This window comes from Sinocyclocheilus anshuiensis, unplaced genomic scaffold, assembly GCF_001515605.1.
Source record: "Sinocyclocheilus anshuiensis isolate Anshui unplaced genomic scaffold, SAMN03320099.WGS_v1.1 scaffold544, whole genome shotgun sequence".
Taxonomy (NCBI): domain Eukaryota; kingdom Metazoa; phylum Chordata; class Actinopteri; order Cypriniformes; family Cyprinidae; genus Sinocyclocheilus; species Sinocyclocheilus anshuiensis.
In genome coordinates, this window is record NW_015555763.1 from 867841 (window position 1) to 887700 (window position 19860).

At 34.2% G+C, this 19860-nt stretch overlaps 2 protein-coding genes and 1 long non-coding RNA gene across 3 annotated transcripts; all 3 read right to left on the minus strand.

Moving 5' to 3' along the window:
- Positions 1-7052: 7052 nt before the first annotated feature.
- LOC107674055 (echinoderm microtubule-associated protein-like 1) lies at positions 7053-14553 on the minus strand. Its single transcript, XM_016467915.1, has 11 exons — positions 14450-14553; positions 13957-14108; positions 13713-13838; positions 11535-11666; positions 11263-11330; positions 10873-10961; positions 10646-10743; positions 10156-10243; positions 8840-8935; positions 7880-8010; positions 7053-7777 (listed from the first exon to the last, which is right to left on the minus strand). Exons 2-11 carry the CDS (start codon positions 14044-14046, stop codon positions 7652-7654), a joined length of 1044 nt encoding a protein of 347 aa, XP_016323401.1. The 5' UTR covers positions 14047-14108; positions 14450-14553; the 3' UTR covers positions 7053-7651.
- Positions 14554-16586: 2033 nt separating this feature from the next.
- Positions 16587-18851, minus strand: LOC107674027 (echinoderm microtubule-associated protein-like 1). The gene is made up of 6 exons (XM_016467887.1): positions 18690-18851; positions 17567-17666; positions 17074-17225; positions 16865-16955; positions 16649-16683; positions 16587-16595 (listed from the first exon to the last, which is right to left on the minus strand). Exons 1-6 carry the CDS (start codon positions 18849-18851, stop codon positions 16587-16589), a joined length of 549 nt encoding a protein of 182 aa, XP_016323373.1.
- Positions 18852-18946: 95 nt separating this feature from the next.
- LOC107674058 (uncharacterized) lies at positions 18947-19678 on the minus strand. Its single transcript, XR_001632472.1, has 3 exons — positions 19608-19678; positions 19276-19386; positions 18947-19036 (listed from the first exon to the last, which is right to left on the minus strand). It is a non-coding gene; the product is annotated as an uncharacterized LOC107674058 (long non-coding RNA).
- Positions 19679-19860: the final 182 nt, after the last annotated feature.

Below are 19860 nucleotides of genomic sequence, written 5' to 3' on the forward strand. Positions count from 1 at the left end.
AAACAAAATGAAAAGAGGGAAAAGGAGGGGGGATTAGAGAGAAAAAAGACCGTGCCTACTAGTTCATCCCTCATCCTCTCAGCTAGGTAAAACACAGAGCACACTCATTTCTGAGATATACTAATGCAAGAACAGGGAGTGTGTGAGAGAGAAAAGAGGGAAGGAGAAGAAAACGAGAGAATGAGAGAGAGAGAGAGCAAGGGAAGCATGTGACAGATATGGACCAGTCACCTTGTCCTGCTCACATCCATTCTTATCCACTCAAAGGATTGGAAGGCGGTCTGTGCCTTAAAGGAGTCTCTCTCCACAACAGAAATACAGCGGAGAAACAGCCACGTGATCCTTACACACACATATTCTCATTCATGCAGCTTTCCAGAAGAAACAAGAAGGCTGCATTCAGACTGATTGAGTCAGACTTGCTCTGGCAAATTCAGTGAATGATTCATTAAAATGATTCAGACTAATAACTCTGTGAGTCTTACAACAACCGACTCTTTAAGTATAGAGCCCATACATTACATGCAAAAAATAAAAATAGATATTATGGCCACCAAATAAGAATTTGTTCCCATGACTATATTCATTTGTGGCCAAGTTTTATTAATTAGTTCCCAAGTTTTGGTTAAATTGTGTGGTGATGTTTGATCAATGTAATATTGTAATGTATTTCTATCGTATTGTAATAGTGTAATATTTCCCCCCCCTGTTTTAATTTACTTTAATTGTGGCCACAATTTAACTAAAACCAGGGAATCAAGTTCTTAATTCATAACCACAGTATCTTTTTTTTTTTAAATAATCACATGCAAGGCTTTGTACATGAGATAAATTTTTCGTTGATCGGTTTACAATGGTTGCATCCTGCATCGTAACATAGCCTCCACAAGGAGCGAGTGATTGTTTCAACTTCTCGTCTAGAGGCTGAGCTCATTCTCTAAAATCCTCCAGGATTTACATAGGCCTACAGCATTTATTTTTGCAGTTAACCAATATTTCAAAAGCTGATAATGACACTTTTAAGAACTACATACAGGTGCATCTCAATAAATTAGAATGTTGTGGAAAAGTTCATTTATTTCAGTAATTCAACTCAAATTGCCCCTCTCTCTCTCTCGCTCTCTCTCTCTCTCGCGTTCTCTCTCTCTTGCTCTCTCTCTCTTGCTCTCTCTCGCTCTCTTTCTCTCTCTCTCGCTCGCTCGCGCACACACACACACACACACGATGCGCAAAACTCCGCATTTGAACAGTCAATAGCAAATACTTAAACTAATAACAAAACAGTAGCTGATTCAGAAGCGCCAGATTGTCATAGCAAAGTCAGAATTACCTCCTCTCCTAGGTTCACGAAACGGTTGTCCATAAAATGCATTGCTGTTCTGTTGTAAGTAATCTTAAAGATTCCTAAATGCATCTACTTTCAGAAGGCCAAATAAAGTGCTTTTGCTTTCGCCTAGAAACACACAGCGTCTTTGAGTTGAATTACTGAAATAAATGAACTTTTCCACGACATTCTAATTTATTGAGATGCACCTGTATGTACTGAGGCTCAATCAAATGTAGTGCCATGCTGTAGTAAAAATGTGTTTGTGCTGGCAGATGAGGCTCTTGGTTCATGAAAAATGAGGGAATGAATCATGACAGCTGGATTTGATACATCTTCGGGGTCTCGGATAAATTACGCAAGAGGAAACACAACAAGAAAATACATTTGCTTTAGCTCGACAAGTCAAAACATGCACACAGATAACAGCGTACAAATTGAGCATAACTGACAGTAAGTCTGACTGAAGTGTTCCAACCTGATGGCGTGTGTAACATTCAGATGTTTACACAAAAACAGGATCTTCTATATTCTGTTGACACAAATGAACTCATACACATGTAAACAAACACAATCCATGTGTCTCAGTGGCTGTACAATTCACCTAATCAACTGTTCTCATACCTATTATACAAACAGCTCATTTCACACACTCACTGCTTCCTGCCAACATGGGAGTGAATGCTTTAACCTTACCATAGTGGAGCACTACTGCTAAAAATAGCCTACATTGTGAAGTAAAGACTTTTGCACAGGGAGTCAAAGGTTGAATAAATCATTCCACTGAATCAGTTCCTCAGTTTCCTGCTGGCAAGAATGTAACCCGGTCCAGCACAATTTAAGACTTCCTTCTAGTCCAGACAGAGAGAGAATAAAGAAAAGCGAAAGCAGACACATGCAGAAGACTTCAGAGAGGCTGGAGTAAATGCACAAACTTGTGTATATGTTGATGATGATATACTCTCTTACATGGAGCTCAAAATGTTAAATAGCCTATATGTACACAAGTTAGTGATTTCAAAAATCCCTAGGATTAAAATCAACTGAGGAATTACACTGTGAGAAATCTGTGTGAAAATTAGGCTACTAAATTTTCCACATAATACGGTCTAATTAAAAAAAAAGAAATTGTTTTGATTAATTTCATAAGCCAATCAATAATTAGCACAATGCATTTCATTAATAACTAAAACTATAAACATAAACCTGTTATTTTTTTTTTCATTTAACATTTTCTTCATTTTGAGAATTACAATTGCTAAGTGATTAATGCCGTGCTCACTGTTACTGTGATTTGCATTTGAGATACAGTAGATGTATTTGTTGCCAAACCACAACTAAACATGAATACAAGAATCGTCATTACCAGACTGACTCGGAGTCTGAACACACCCAGTGAATATACTGCACGAGTGGAGACATGCGCGTGTTCTGCTCCATTCACTTTAGAATAAAATAGTGTGTGTGGTCACGTTAACTTCCGCGGACAGTTTAGTTAAACTTGTCACGGCCTTCGACACCAATGCTCTGCATCTCGGCTCACGGAACAAGCGTTACACACCCCAAACACTATGGGCTTACATTTCTGCCATAATTCTGCGCGCGAAAGATCATATTTTGAGCGCACAAAAGTGCATTTTGCACGCGCGCGATCTGAGTTTGTGGAGAAAATGTTCGTTTCGCAAAGAAAAAAAGTCTTTCGAGCGCACGGAAATCAATTTTGCATTTAAAATACGTTTTTGGATGTGTGCAGACCTTCTCTTTTGCGCGTGCAACGTTTCACTAGCTTGCTCCCTTGATGCCCGCCCTCTGTGCTCTCTAAATGCCAACAGCTCGCGTGCTCAACACAACCCAGCGTTACAATGTGCCATAATTCCAGCCAATCAGAGACCGAGGCTGCTAGTAGTTATAATTATTGGTAAAATGTGCTTGGAAAAAAATATAATCCGAATATCAACTTGCATAATAATTATGCATGCACTGTATTTGTCCTCTTCTGCTGTCGAGGTAATTAATGCAAGAAATGTTGTGACTGGTTGTCAAGGCAGCCAATCAGAATTTAGCAGCCTCGGTCTCTGATTGGCTGGAATTATGGCACATTGTAACGCTGGGTTGTGTTGAGCACGCGAGCTGTTGGCATTTAGCGAGCACAGAGGGGGCATCAGGTGAGCAAGCTAGTGAAACGTGCACGGCGCAAAAGAGAAGGTCTGCACACATCCAAAAAGTATTTTAAATGCAAATTTGATTTCCGTGCGCTCGAAAGACTTTTTTCGTTGCGAAACGAACATTTTCTCCACAAACTCAGATCGCGCGCGTGCAAAATGCACTTTTGTGCGCTCAAAATATGATCTTTCGCGCGCAGAATTATGGCAGAAATGTAAGCCCATAAAAACACCCGCTGGCGTCAGCAGAACACAAAACAGGTGAAGAATCTGCTCACTCATTAAATACCTCAGCTCGAGCTTTCAGTGGCTGTGTGCCAAATTCTGTGAGCTGACTACTCAGACAGCATTCTGGGGATCCATTTCTAGGCGTGTCCTAACGAACGTGTGAATGAATAAATTATTCAAATGAATCTTTTAGCTTAACGAATCGTTCTAGATTCATATTTTCAAATGCAAATAGGCCGAAGCAAATAGCATTCAGTGCAGACTGTAAATTAGCATTTAATTGGTTGGACTTTCTTAAGGAATATTAATATTTTTTTCATTAAATGAGTCACTATTTGGATCTAACCTAGACTGAAATGAGATATGTAATTTATAGGATCAGCTGTCAGATCGATCTGCTTTTATTAGTCAAGAAAACACTTATCACACTTAATCCACGTTCACAACAAGAACAATAACGATAGCTGTATAACTCCACACCACATCTATAAGCATAATGAGGAACGATATGGTTAGAATCCCTTTCAGAACTATTTTTCCAACCGCCTTCAAAGAGCATGAGAATTTAGTGTGCCTTGGTGTGGATGCTAATATGTATCGTTATAGTTTTCCTTCATTATGTGAACACTATTTCTGGAGTTTTGTCAGATTTGTAAATGGTATTGAAGCATTACCGCGGGAAGTAGGGGTGCTGGGGGTGCTGCAGCACCCCCTGGAGTGTAGCCCACGAAAAAATGGGGGTGCTGGGGGTGCGGTGTTAAAAATAAATGAATGAACAATATGTAATACAAAATAAATAATATTCATTTTATTAATTAGTATATTCATTAAAAATCATTGAAAAAAGTAGCCTAAGCCTACAATGACAAGAAGCAACGGTTAAATATGAGTTAAGTCGAATCAAATTAAACGTATTAAACTGACTTAAAAAATCATTTGCTTCATCAACACAGCTATTAAAATAGTTCACTTTTGGTTTTTAATGGAAAAGTGGTCATATTTCGTTTTGTTTCTTTATTAAGTTAATTTAGAAATATGTTTGGAACATTTTATGTTTGTTAAATTCAAGTGTTTGTTTTTTAAAGGAACAACCAAGCGGCAGCAGCAGACAGTGAGTTGAGCATTATGTTTGATCAATTTAGCCTTCTCAAACCAACACGACTTGCCTCAAATAAACAGGCATAAAACACTTCATGCATTTCACAGTATTAATTTAAACATTTAACCTAGATAAATGAGTGCTGTTAGGCACAAATGCAATAGTTCATGCTGAGAGTGGAAGCTAAAGCACTCTTTGCAGGACATGGAGGCGCCAGCGCGATCACTTGCATTTTATTTTTAATAACAGCGGAAACTTAAAAATACGCCGTCATTTTTGCTCATAAAGGTAATAGTATGCATCATTCGGAACGGCAAAGGGTCTACTTGTATTTGTGTGTACTCACAATATCAACAAAACCTTGTGCTTTTGTAAAATACGGAAAACAAACAGGATGCGCTTTCTGTCGTCTTGGTCTTGAGCAGGAGCGCTTCACCGACATGATAAATATATCTATAGAATGCTTTAAATTACTATTTTAAAACGAAATAATTCTCGTGTCACGTGACCCCCCCACCGTTTTATTTCTCAGCCTCCCCAGCTCAAAATACGTTGCTGCGGCTATGTATTGAAGGCTAACAAGACTTAACTCACTGGTTAAGTGAATGATTTCATGATTCGCATTAAAAGGCCATTCGCTTGTCGCCGCCTACTGGCGTAACGGTGAAACTTCCAAAAAGAGTCACTGACCGAATGAGACCAAACGAATCTTTTTAATGAACCGATTCAAACGATTCAAGTCACTGAAAAGAATCAAAATCCCCATCGCAAAGAGGCCACCCAAAATGCTGTCAAGGTAGGGAGCTCGCAAGGTTTGAAACACACCTAATGTCTGTGATTAACAGTGTCAAGTGCTATATAATACATAAATGTATAGCAATATATATATATATATATATACACACACACCAATGCATTTTGATGTATAAATGAATACATGCGGTGTCAACACATTGGGCTGCTTACCTCATTTTCTGACGATATCCCAACGAATATATGGATGCAATAAATAATTTAAAAGGTAAAAAAAGAAACTTAGCAAAGCCACAGAGGCGAGCCAATGTATGTAAAGCTATCGGCGCATAAATATGTATTTTAATTAGTATAAATACAGCACGTGTACTATTCCATAAAACAATGGGTCAGCTTGAATGTATATGCTCATCCAGCGATGCACAGCCAGTCCTTGGATCAGAAGCAATGCAGATGTCTCGAAAGATCTACAGCATATCGCTCTATGTCACCACAGCTGAATAAAACATATCCCATGTTTAGCTCATGGTCGCGCCTACAACATCGATCTGTATTGCGGACTGCAAACGTGCACTGGAGTTGCCATTTTCCTCCACCGTGTTATGACAACGAGAAAGGAGCTTATCGGGACAGTGTAAAAACAAACACGCAGAACAGCGTCTACTGGTGGCCAATATGCGGCATTGCAACTTCTTCTGAGCCCTGCCTCATTGGATTACTGTTATTCCTCCTCTTCCTGTTATTCATGCTCATTTGGTCCTGTTGTATAAACAGGCATAAACAATTTGTTTGATGATAAACGATGTTTACGAATATATCTGCTGCTGGTCAGGGCATCACAGTGTTGAGTGTAAAAAGATGGGAGAAACCAGCAGATGTGTTTTCATATTGTTCCATTTGTGTGGTTGTTTCTAAAAGTGTGTTGCTGTTTGGAAGACTCTATTAAAAACATAATTTTTTAAAGGTGAAACAACTGATTTTTCCCATTTTATTATACATTCATATAATGTAATATTGTCATGCGGTTGTCAACATTATCCTTTAAATTGTCGCTCCAACCTTGATCCAACAAACCTATTTGGTCAAAAACAAAGCGTTCTCATATTTCACAGAAGAACTAACATGTTTTCCTTTATTTTCATGACTATGCCATATACCTGACAATGAATATGGAAAATAGGTTAGACAGTTACAAACAAGCTTGTGCATGCTTAGTTTTATTATTAATATAACAGGCATTTGACTGTAACTGTTTAATCTTGTTTCTCAAGCGGAGGTTATGAAAATGGAGCTTAACTCTAATGTAAATGTGCACTACATGATGACGTTTAGTTAAGATCGCTGATGGACAAAACAGATTTGATGTCAGACTGAGGATTAAACTAAATCAGCGAGTGATGGCTGTAGTGATTTAGCAAGTGAAAGTCATTGAAGGCCTTAATCATTATGCAGTAGTCACTTTGTTTCCCAAACTCATGCTTTTTTCATCCTTGAGAGGATTTTGATGGCTGATTGAATATATATATATATATAAAAATAATTAAATCCATGAAACACCACAAGTAGTTGACTACAACAGAGGATAAAATAAATTCAGCGGTGGGAAGGTGGCTGCAATACCGCAACGTACCATACGGTGGCAGCAAAAGTTTAAAAAATAATTATGGAGGCAAATTTTAGTATAAAATGATGGTTAACGTGCAATTTATCAAAACACAGTCAGTGTGATAGAGTATAACTGATGGTAAGTGATTAAAGTGTTATGATGATATAAACTGGACTGGACTATTCATTCCCGATGTGCTTTGGCATCACATTAAACTTTGTCCTGTAGAGCAGATTCTTTAGTTTGTTATTCAAAGCTAAAGAGATGGGTTTCCATCAAAAAACATCTCTTTCATAGTCTAGGGAACACGTGAGACGGTCAAAACAGAGAGTCACTTCAAATATGGGTGTCCTGAGATAAAATTTAAAGGCAAATAAAATTGAGGCTCCACTTTACTCTGTAGCTGATGGCCCCACTTTTGCTTTCCCAAGTCACTTGATACTAGAAAAATAAGGAAGTTCAATGTGACAGTGGTCATTTTACACTACACGCCACTGCATTATGCTCATGTCCTTCCCTCCTGTAGAGATTAACTGGCTGTCGTCATTTAAGAAATTAACATTGGTGACGTGGCTGCTGTGTCCACCGTAGATGTGACTAGGAGCCTGCAGAGGTAGATAGAGAGAAATAATACCATATATTTGCATTATTCGGTACTAAAATGAACACTATCTAGCTGATGTTTAATATTTAGTGCTGTTTCTTACTCGGGACTGAGAGCAAGGGAACGAGAAGAGGTGAACTTTGCCAAAGTCGTCTCCGGTGATAAGCAGTTTCTTTGCATTTGAACTGCACACAGCATTGATGTCAGTACCATCTGAGCCATCCGGCCACAGTCCTGGAGAGTAACACAAACAGAATATATATGTCATTTCCTGATGGATTTATGGCTGTACACTTACATTTATAAAAGACAACACTACAAAAATAACGCATTTATGCAGATATATGGAGAAGACAAATTGATTTGTTCAATTTAGTATATTTATTACTATCTTTACAAATAAGGCTGGTTTTAAAGAATTATGTATTATTTTGTAGTATTATTTATTATTATTTCACACTGCTATCTAGTCATAGTCATGTCATAAAACAAGAACCTTACCAAAAATATGGAAGCCCAGAATACAGGTGAAAGTGGCCCATTCAATATCCCGGGTGGTCTCCACACTCACTACTTGCTTGCACACAGAAGGAATCCCTGAAAGACAATAATGTGTATCAGTTACTGAATTTATAGTATAAACGGATGGATTTAACTCAGTGGTTCTCAGACAGGAGGCTGGGTCCACTAGGAGGCCTCAAGATGACCTGAAATGTTTTAAAATAAGAAAAGAAATCATTAAAGTAAGCCAAGGCTAATGATATTACTTATTTTAATTCACACCCTCAACAACAGTTTTTTTTTTTTTGAAGAACCAGGGTTCCCACAGTCTTGAAAAACATGGATATATATATACAGGTGCATTTCAATAAATTAGAATGTCAAAAATAACGCATTTATGCAGATATATGGAGAAGACAGTGATTTGTTCAATTTAGTATATTTATTACTATCTTTACAAATAAGGCTGGTTTTAAAGAATTATGTATTATTTTTTAGTATTATTTATTATTATTTCACACTGCTATCTAGTCATAGTCATGTCATAAAACAAGAACCTTACCAAAAATATGGAAGCCCAGAATACAGGTGAAAGTGGCCCATTCAATATCCCGGGTGGTCTCCACACTCACTACTTGCTTGCACACAGAAGGGATCCCTGAAAGACAATAATGTGTATCAGTTACTGAATTTATAGTATAAACGGATGGATTTAACTCAGTGGTTCTCAGACAGGAGGCTGGGTCCACTAGGAGGCCTCAAGATGACCTGAAATGTTTTAAAATAAGAAAAAAAATCATTAAAGTAAGCCAAGGCTAATGATATTACTTATTTTAATTCACACCCTCAACAACAGTTTTTTTTTTTTTGAAGAACCAGGGTTCCCACAGTCTTGAAAAACATGGATATATATATACAGGTGCATTTCAATAAATTAGAATGTCGTGGAAATATATATATATAAGGAAGTCTGATTTTAAAAGTTAAATTTCTAGACCTGGAAAAATATGTAATAAAATCTTAAAATGGCATAGGCATTTGTATAACACTTTTATATAGCATTTTAAATATTTACATAACAAATACACATTTTTCTAAACCATAACATTTTGAAGCATAGAAATGGTGAGTAAAAATAATTTGTAAAAATCCTTATTCAGTAAATCTTGACTGGACAAGTCATGTAAATTCATCGGGATCCCTGAAGGACATTAGGCTCTTAAAGTCCTTTGGGTGTTAGTATCAATATGTTAGTCTTAAGGTTATCTATAAGGCAGTGTGCTCCAAAACAGTGACAAAATTTGCATTTAGAAGATATAAGCATTCAAAACTTGCAGTTTGTCACTTCCGCCAAAACGGCTCAACGATTTTTTTGACGTCACATCATACTTCTATTTGAATTCTACACAGAATGCTATATTTTATAGCAATATGGATGAGATTGTGGCTGGCATACCCTGTCAAATGCGGCTTTACGGAGCTCAACGGCTCTGAACGGCTCTAGCCCAAGCTGTGATATAAATGAACGCTATTGGCTATTTTAAAAAGGGCTTGATATGTCCCGCCCTGTCTTCCTGTTTCAGTTAAAATGACGTCAACACATAGAGTAAGGCTGCGTGTTTCTAAGCATTTCAGGCGACCTTTAACAACAACAACACACAGGTAATAAAAATAAAGATATAAAAAAAAAAAAGACAAAGACCTGTGAATAAAATACACATTTGTGTATATATATAAATAAACAGAAATAGCCAAAAATTTTATGTACAGGTGTGCTATAGATGGAATAAGATGTAGGGATAGACTAAGATGGGTGGTATCAAATAAATATAAGTAGTATTGCACAATGGGGAGAGCATTTAATAGCTAGATACTCACAGTAAAGGATCTCATAGTCCCCTGAGTTGGATACTAAGTACTGAGAATCCACAGACCAATCCAGATGGGTGATGAAACTAGAATGACCCTGTGAGCAATAACAGACAGTGGATACAAACATAAAAAACAAAATTAATTTGAGGAGGCAGATGTGTGTTTGTGTATGTGAAGAGAAAAAATTATGTGCCAGTGTTTATTGTTGTTAACTAAAACTATTGAAAATCATTTTCATTAATCAAAATAAAGCTGAAATATAAATAAAAAATATATGTTTAAAAGACAATTAATAAATCTACAAATTAAAAGTAAAACTGAAAATATAAAAACAAAAGCTAATTCAAGATATTAATAAATACCATATTAGTATATGAATACTAAAATAACACTGGCAGAATCAGCTGGTCTATAATCTCGTGTGGCCTATGATAATCTATTACACACATTTATTATACAAAATAAGTCATATTTTTGCATAAACACACATACTTACTGAGCACTTTCCAACTCTACTGTATTTCTTGCCATTTTCTGCCACAGCATAAATGTAGATGTAGTTATCATGTGACCCGATTGCAAGGAAATTACCATCTGGAAAGAATAACCAAGGGTTTTCAACTTAATCAATTGCAGAGACTTTAATGACTGCTAGTTTTTGGCTGTCATCCTAATGTTTTCCCAGCAAGCAGTGAAAAGGCTGCTGGGAGAATGAACTCTAACCTGGAGAAAAGCGCATAACCGACAGCTGTTCGTTTCCGTCCGTGTGCACCGTGACCAGATCCTTTGATTCGGTATCGAGCACAAGCCACCTGCACAGATTGATAAAGAGTGAAAGGACAGTATTAAACACACAGGTCTAAAGAAACCTGAAACATAACAAATGTTAGACTCTTAGATGAGATCTTCATCCAAAGTCATTATAAGGATTCTTAGGAGAAAAAAAAAGAAATCAATGACAGTTGAACAATGCCGCTGGGAAGGTGTTGTGTTCCTGTGTTGCATTAGCATAATAATACGTGTTTGGCTCTTCCATGTAACACTCTATTAGACCCCTTTTCTGAATTGTAATGATGTGTCAGGGACCCCACTGATGAAAAGAAATCGCCTCACCTGCCCGTCTGCGTTCCTATAGCAACCGTTGCCCCAGAAGGGTGGAAGCCGGCCGACTGAGCGGCGTCCTGTCCGTGAGGGAAACACACATACATGCTCAATCAAACATCCTGTCAACACAAATACGGTTACATCTCAGCCTAAAGAACAGCAGTGCTCATTTCATTACAGTTGCAGTAGTGACAAGAGTTTCAATAACAAGAAACTGATGCGTGAGCTTTGAGATGACACTACAGTAATGTAAGGGAAACCTACTGAGGCGGGCTGCTCACCTCCAATGTTTTGGTCCAGATGGGCTGATGAGAGGCAGAGTCCCACAGGCAAATATGCTTGTCATGGCCACAGGTGAGGAACTGATGCTTCAGCGGATGTACAGTCAGGCCCCATAACTCATCTGTGTGGCCCTGACAATCAAACAGACTTAAACATCAGTTTGGGTGGCATCAATCTGGTTTGAATTTAAGTTTCAAAGAAAGTTTAAAACATCAAATATATTCTGTTTTAGAACCACTAACTGAATTACACTTTTACCCTAAAAAGATTGATTTTGTTTCAACATAGAAGGGAATGAACCTTGTTCTACAACAGACGTTTTCAGTATTTAGAGGGCCAGAGACCCCCACTCAGTGTTTTTGTTGCAACACTTATAAACCTTTCATTAAAAATATTAACTAACACTACTAGGGATGCACTAATATTAACATTCTGGCTGATACCGATAAAGTAATAATTATTTCATCTGTATTTTATATAATACTTCTTGTCTAAATAATTTTAAAATAAAAACATCAAAAACTAAAATTTATGTTTTAATGATGATGTTTTAATTTTAGGCATCACAACATTATAATGTACTGTATGAAAATGGATATTCATTTTAAGATTTGCAAAGTAAGTGTAATTAAATTATTTTAATTATTTTTGTTTTTAAAGATTAATTTTACATTAGCATTAGACAATAGCAAAGGTCTTGTTTAAATGTAAAAATATGGAGAAAGGAGCATAATAAATATCTAATATATATCCAATATTGACCAATACAGATCAATAATTACTTTCTAAATAATGAAATGAAAACAATTCAAATATAATTTAAAAAATACTATATTTAAGTGAAAAAAATATAACTAAAAACATGGAAAATGAATTTCATCACTACATTAAAATGTTCAGTATAAAAAATGGACATTAATTTTAAGATATCCTAAAGATTTAAAATTTAACAGTGTTTAAAATGATTTATTTAAATATTTTAATCAATTAAATATTATTTATTTAATAATGTATTTATATATTTAACATTATATTATTAAATATTTGATCTTAAATATTCATTATTTACTAAATATTATATACTAAAATATTTAAATTAGTATTGTTTTATTTTAAATTATAAAAAAATATTAACTAACACTACTAGGGATGCACTAATATTAACATTCTTTCTGGCTGATACCGATAAGGTAATAATTATTTCATCTGTATTTTATATAATACTTCTTGTCTAAATAATTTTAAAATAAAAACATAAAAAAATAAAATTTATGTTTTAATGATGATGTTTTAATTTTAGGCATCACAACATTATAATGTACTGTATGAAAATGGATATTCATTTTAAGATTTGCAAAGTAAGTGTAATTAAATTATTTTAATTATTTTTGTTTTTAAAGATTAATTTTACATTAGCATTAGACAATAGCAAAGGTCTTGTTTAAATGTAAAAATATGGAGAAAGGAGCATAATAAATATCTAATATATATCCAATATTGACCAATACAGATCAATAATTACTTTCTAAATAATGAAATGAAAACAATTCAAATATAATTTAAAAAATACTATATTTAAGTGAAAAAAATATAACTAAAAACATGGAAAATGAATTTCATCACTACATTAAAATGTTCAGTATAAAAAATGGACATTAATTTTAAGATATCCTAAAGATTTAAAATTTAACAGTGTTTAAAATGATTTATTTAAATATTTTAATCAATTAAATATTATTTATTTAATAATGTATTTATATATTTAACATTATATTATTAAATATTTGATCTTAAATATTCATTATTTACTAAATATTATATACTAAAATATTTAAATTAGTATTGTTTTATTTTAAATTATAAAAAATAAAATTATTATTATTATTATATTATAAATCTAATATTGTAAAGATTAACTTTGAGCGTTAGATGATAAGAAAGGTCTCATCTAAGTGTAAAAATAATGAGAAATGTAATATCAATATCCAATATATATATACAATATCAACCAGAACAGAGAAATTCTTTACTGAAATGAGGAAGTAGTTAATAATTCTGATATAATCTATTAAATTAAAGATAATTCTATATGTTAATATGTATATTATATACTTCTCAACAGACCTGTTGAGACAACACTGGTTACTCATGCGTATTGTGTGTACTGGTTAACTTACCTGGGTGATGGGTATGAACTCCCCATCCAGACTGCCTTGCAGGACATAGTTTTTGGTAGTGCCAATAAGAACCGTTTCTCCCCGTCCTTCAGCCACAGTCCGAATAGGGCCATATAACTCCGGAACCTGAGAGTAACATACAAAATTGCTGGTAAATTATGGCTACCTGCTTGATCGGTACTAATATTCAAGCATACAAATGCATACTGCATACTGCAAAATTATACTTGTGTAGATGCCTTACCTCCACCGTTTGAATCTTTTGATAATTTTCATCCCAGGAGATGAGTTTCCGGTCCTTCCCACCTGAGACCAGCGTACCATTTCTCAACATGCAAAGTGCAAAGACGCTTGCCTCATGTGCTCCCTGAATGGCCAAGCTAATACGATTAGATCCTGTGAAGCATGACCAGAAAACAAGCACTATATAAACCGACTGTTGCAAAACTGGAAACCATCATCAGTACATCAGACAATCAAAGGTGTTCACAGTCTACATGAAAAGAGTCTTATTGATTTGTGTAAAAAAGGAGCACATTCTCTCTTTTATTAACACTAATAAAGAATCTTTTGTTGGCAGCAGGGTCACCCTTAGATAACACACATATGTTATGCTGTACAGCATTCATAATTGTATTACATGAAGATATTTTACAGTTCAATGGAGGTAGGTTTTTACAAAACATTCAAATACATCAAGAAATAACTCAATAATAATAACCCTTTTATTCTTTTACCTTTGCCCCACACAAGTATATTTCCACTCGAGTCTCCAGTGATGGCGTCGCCATTTTCTGAAAAAGTCACACACAATACAAACTTGGGCTTCTCTTGTTTCTGCAAGAAATATAAATATGACTTTATTTTTAAAGCAGAAATGCAATAGATGTATCACACAAAATACAGAGATTACATGTTTTTCATGTAATCTACAACTACACTACCAGTGAAATGTTTAGACACATCTAACTGAACTTAAGTTTCTCGGGATCTTGAGAGCCTTTGGATCTGGAAATTAGTTTTGCAGACAAATATAAATTTATTTTGAAAGAAATGCTAAAGTATAGCAAGGACGCATTAAATTGACTAAACGTAATAAATGACAGTGCAGACATTTATAATGTTACAAATAATTTCTACTTGAAATAAATGTTGTTCTTTTGAACTTTATATTCATCAGATAATCCTGAAAAAATGCATCATGGTTTTCACAGAAATATTATGCAGTGTTCAACATTGATAATAATAAGAAATATTATGACACTGAAGACTAGAGTAATGGCTGCTGAAAATTCAGCTTTTTTCATCACATGAATAAATTACATTTTGAAATTAATATTTTAAATTATTAATATAATAAAAAACAAAATTTGGAATAGTATATTCAAATAAAAACTGCTATTTTAAATTTCAATAATATCTCACATTTTTTCAGATTTTACTGTATTTTTTAATCAAATAAATGCAGCTTTGTTGAGCATAAGAGAATTCTTTCAAAAACATTACAAAATCACAAATGGCAATGTATACATTTCTTTACAAAAGTAACATTCTAGTTCATTTTTAAGTTAATCCCATTATGCACCAGAATGTATTTTTGTTTACTACATCATTTAATTCACATACTTCCGTTTGTGTTATTTCGTAGTTTTGATGACTTCTCTATTATTCTTAAAAGTATAACACAGTAATAATAAAGAATGAGTAGATGTGTCTAAACCTTCTACTGCTAGTGTACATGACGTACATGCACAAGTTTTACCATATCTGAACATGCATCATACTACCATCTATCAAAAAATGAAATTTGATTCAATAAAAAGTGAAAAGGCCAGAGACCCCCACTCAGTGTTTTTGTTGCAACACTTATAAACCTTTCATTAAAAATATTAACTAACACTACTAGGGATGCACTAATATTAACATTCTTTCTGGCTGATACCGATAAGGTAATAATTATTTCATCTGTATTTTATATAATACTTCTTGTCTAAATAATTTTAAAATAAAAACATCAAAAACTAAAATTTATGTTTTAATGATGATGTTTTAATTTTAGGCATCACAACATTATAATGTACTGTATGAAAATGGATATTCATTTTAAGATTTGCAAAGTAAGTGTAATTAAATTATTTTAATTATTTTTGTTTTTAAAGATTAATTTTACATTAGCATTAGACAATAGCAAAGGTCTTGTTTAAATGTAAAAATATGGAGAAAGGAGCATAATAAATATCTAATATATATCCAATATTGACCAATACAGATCAATAATTACTTTCTAAATAATGAAATGAAAACAATTCAAATATAATTTAAAAAATACTATATTTAAGTGAAAAAAATATAACTAAAAACATGGAAAATGAATTTCATCACTACATTAAAATGTTCAGTATGAAAAATGGACATTCATTTTAAGATATCCTAAAGATTTAAAATTTAACAGTGTTTAAAATGATTTATTTAAATATTTTAATCAATTAAATATTATTTATTTAATAATGTATTTATATATTTAACATTATATTATTAAATATTTGATCTTAAATATTCATTATTTACTAAATATTATATACTAAAATATTTAAATTAGTATTGTTTTATTTTAAATTATAAAAAATAAAATTATTATTATTATTATATTATAAATCTAATATTGTAAAGATTAACTTTGAGCGTTAGATGATAAGAAAGGTCTCATCTAAGTGTAAAAATAATGAGAAATGTAATATCAATATCCAATATATATATACAATATCAACCAGAACAGAGAAATTCTTTACTGAAATGAGGAAGTAGTTAATAATTCTGATATAATCTATTAAATTAAAGATAATTCTATATGTTAATATGTATATTATATACTTCTCAACAGACCTGTTGAGACAACACTGGTTACTCATGCGTATTGTGTGTACTGGTTAACTTACCTGGGTGATGGGTATGAACTCCCCATCCAGACTGCCTTGCAGGACATAGTTTCTGGTAGTTCCAATAAGAACCGTTTCTCCCCGTCCTTCAGCCACAGTCCGAATAGGGCCATATAAATCCGGAACCTGAGAGTAACATACAAAATTGCTGGTAAATTATGGCTACCTGCTTGATCGGTACTAATATTCAAGCATACAACTCCCCATCCAGACTGCCTTGCAGGACATAGTTTTTGGTAGTGCCAATAAGAACCGTTTCTCCCCGTCCTTCAGCCACAGTCCGAATAGGGCCATATAACTCCGGAACCTGAGAGTAACATACAAAATTGCTGGTAAATTATGGCTACCTGCTTGATCGGTACTAATATTCAAGCATACAAATGCATACTGCATACTGCAAAATTATACTTGTGTAGATGCCTTACCTCCACCGTTTGAATCTTTTGATAATTTTCATCCCAGGAGATGAGTTTCCGGTCCTTCCCACCTGAGACCAGCGTACCATTTCTCAACATGCAAAGTGCAAAGACGCTTGCCTCATGTGCTCCCTGAATGGCCAAGCTAATACGATTAGATCCTGTGAAGCATGACCAGAAAACAAGCACTATATAAACCGACTGTTGCAAAACTGGAAACCATCATCAGTACATCAGACAATCAAAGGTGTTCACAGTCTACATGAAAAGAGTCTTATTGATTTGTGTAAAAAAGGAGCACATTCTCTCTTTTATTAACACTAATAAAGAATCTTTTGTTGGCAGCAGGGTCACCCTTAGATAACACACATATGTTATGCTGTACAGCATTCATAATTGTATTACATGAAGATATTTTACAGTTCAATGGAGGTAGGTTTTTACAAAACATTCAAATACATCAAGAAATAACTCAATAATAATAACCCTTTTATTCTTTTACCTTTGCCCCACACAAGTATATTTCCACTCGAGTCTCCAGTGATGGCGTCGCCATTTTCTGAAAAAGTCACACACAATACAAACTTGGGCTTCTCTTGTTTCTGCAAGAAATATAAATATGACTTTATTTTTAAAGCAGAAATGCAATAGATGTATCACACAAAATACAGAGATTACATGTTTTTCATGTAATCTACAACTACACTACCAGTGAAATGTTTAGACACATCTAACTGAACTTAAGTTTCTCGGGATCTTGAGAGCCTTTGGATCTGGAAATTAGTTTTGCAGACAAATATAAATTTATTTTGAAAGAAATGCTAAAGTATAGCAAGGACGCATTAAATTGACTAAACGTAATAAATGACAGTGCAGACATTTATAATGTTACAAATAATTTCTACTTGAAATAAATGTTGTTCTTTTGAACTTTATATTCATCAGATAATCCTGAAAAAATGCATCATGGTTTTCACAGAAATATTATGCAGTGTTCAACATTGATAATAATAAGAAATATTATGACACTGAAGACTAGAGTAATGGCTGCTGAAAATTCAGCTTTTTTCATCACATGAATAAATTACATTTTGAAATTAATATTTTAAATTATTAATATAATAAAAAACAAAATTTGGAATAGTATATTCAAATAAAAACTGCTATTTTAAATTTCAATAATATCTCACATTTTTTCAGATTTTACTGTATTTTTTAATCAAATAAATGCAGCTTTGTTGAGCATAAGAGAATTCTTTCAAAAACATTACAAAATCACAAATGGCAATGTATACATTTCTTTACAAAAGTAACATTCTAGTTCATTTTTAAGTTAATCCCATTATGCACCAGAATGTATTTTTGTTTACTACATCATTTAATTCACATACTTCCGTTTGTGTTATTTCGTAGTTTTGATGACTTCTCTATTATTCTTAAAAGTATAACACAGTAATAATAAAGAATGAGTAGATGTGTCTAAACCTTCTACTGCTAGTGTACATGACGTACATGCACAAGTTTTACCATATCTGAACATGCATCATACTACCATCTATCAAAAAATGAAATTTGATTCAATAAAAAGTGAAAAGGTTTGACCACAAAGGCTTATGAGAAATTACCTCAAAAAGACCCTGTTTTTTCACAAGAGATCCCTTTTCTAATGACCAGAAATAAAGGTGTGACTTCCCGCAGGTTACAATTATATTAGCATCTGTCGGGTGGAAATCAGCAGCAAAGATTGACTCATTGGAGCATGGAGCACTGTGAGAAAGAAAAGGCATAAAGATGCAGGAAAAAAGGAATCAGTTTTTCTTTTTCTCACAAATCACAAAATTGCTATCTGTCGATATCTATCCTGAATAGCACTCGCCTTGACTTCAGCAAGTCTTTCCTCCCTCTGCCAGTCCCACACAGAGAGAATGTGGTCATTGGAGTCGTCCACAACACACAACCAGCTTCCTCCATTCTGAAAGTTTTGAAAGACATTTTTAACAACTTGAGGGCGAGTAAACGATGACAAAATGTTCATTTTTTGGGTGAACTATCCCTTTAAACCGACCAGGTTACAGAAAATACCACCCGGTACTTTTTTATTTCACAATAAAGAAAGGTTTGTTTGATGATTCAAAGAACTAGAAGCTGTATTTTGCAGTTTCACATGAGAATGTTTGTTTGTTAACATAATATAGAGTGACTTGCTCTTACCGACTTTGAGAAGGAGAGGCAAACCAGCGCTCGATCAAAGAAACCAGTTCCAAGGATGTGCAACGTGTTCAAACTCACAGAGTCCCACACTCGCACGTGAGGAGCCAACTGCTGCCAGACACAGACAGACGGACTGAGCATGTTAGACCAGTTAAACTTCTATTTGAAGCATGTGGATTTTGGGATCTTGATCCTCCACATTAGTTATGACAGACCCTTGAGGCACATGCAATAATTAGAAGATTTATTTTGGCTGGATCAAGCCTATTAGCAATAAGCTATTAATGTCTATGATTGATACCGGTTTAAAATATCTGAGTAAGTGATCTTACTTTTCCATCTGAGGATGTGCCAGCCACTTGTCCTGTTGCTATGGTGATTTTATCAGGATGGACAGTGAGGCTGTAGGGGAAGACAAAAGAGGTGAAAGATGTAGGCAAGCTGGGACTGTTGAAGAGCCGATGACACAGCAGTGAGAGGACATCGCACATTTAGGACTGTGTGAGTCAATGCCGTCACAACACAATGACCTTGAGCGTTATGAGTCACAGGACTGATCATAAACACAGGAAACTGATCCTGAAA

What these genes read in the sequence shown, in the direction of transcription:
- LOC107674055 (XM_016467915.1), bottom strand. Translation starts at nt 14,046, where the DNA reads ATGTTGAGAAATGGTACGCTGGTCTCAGGTGGGAAGGACCGGAAACTC. An exon ending in GGACTATGAGATCCTTTACT is followed by an intron (nt 8,936 to 10,155) that starts GTGAGTATCTAG and finishes ATTGTCTTTCAG; the next exon opens with GGATCCCTTCTGTGTGCAAG. An exon ending in TCTGGGCTTCCATATTTTTG is followed by an intron (nt 8,011 to 8,839) that starts GTAAGGTTCTTG and finishes GTTACTCTCCAG; the next exon opens with GACTGTGGCCGGATGGCTCA.
- LOC107674027 (XM_016467887.1), bottom strand. Translation starts at nt 18,851, where the DNA reads ATGCCTTTTCTTTCTCACAGTGCTCCATGCTCCAATGAGTCAATCTTT. An exon ending in AAAAACAGGGTCTTTTTGAG is followed by an intron (nt 17,667 to 18,689) that starts GTAATTTCTCAT and finishes TATTTCTTGCAG; the next exon opens with AAACAAGAGAAGCCCAAGTT. An exon ending in TATACTTGTGTGGGGCAAAG is followed by an intron (nt 17,226 to 17,566) that starts GTAAAAGAATAA and finishes CATGCTTCACAG; the next exon opens with GATCTAATCGTATTAGCTTG.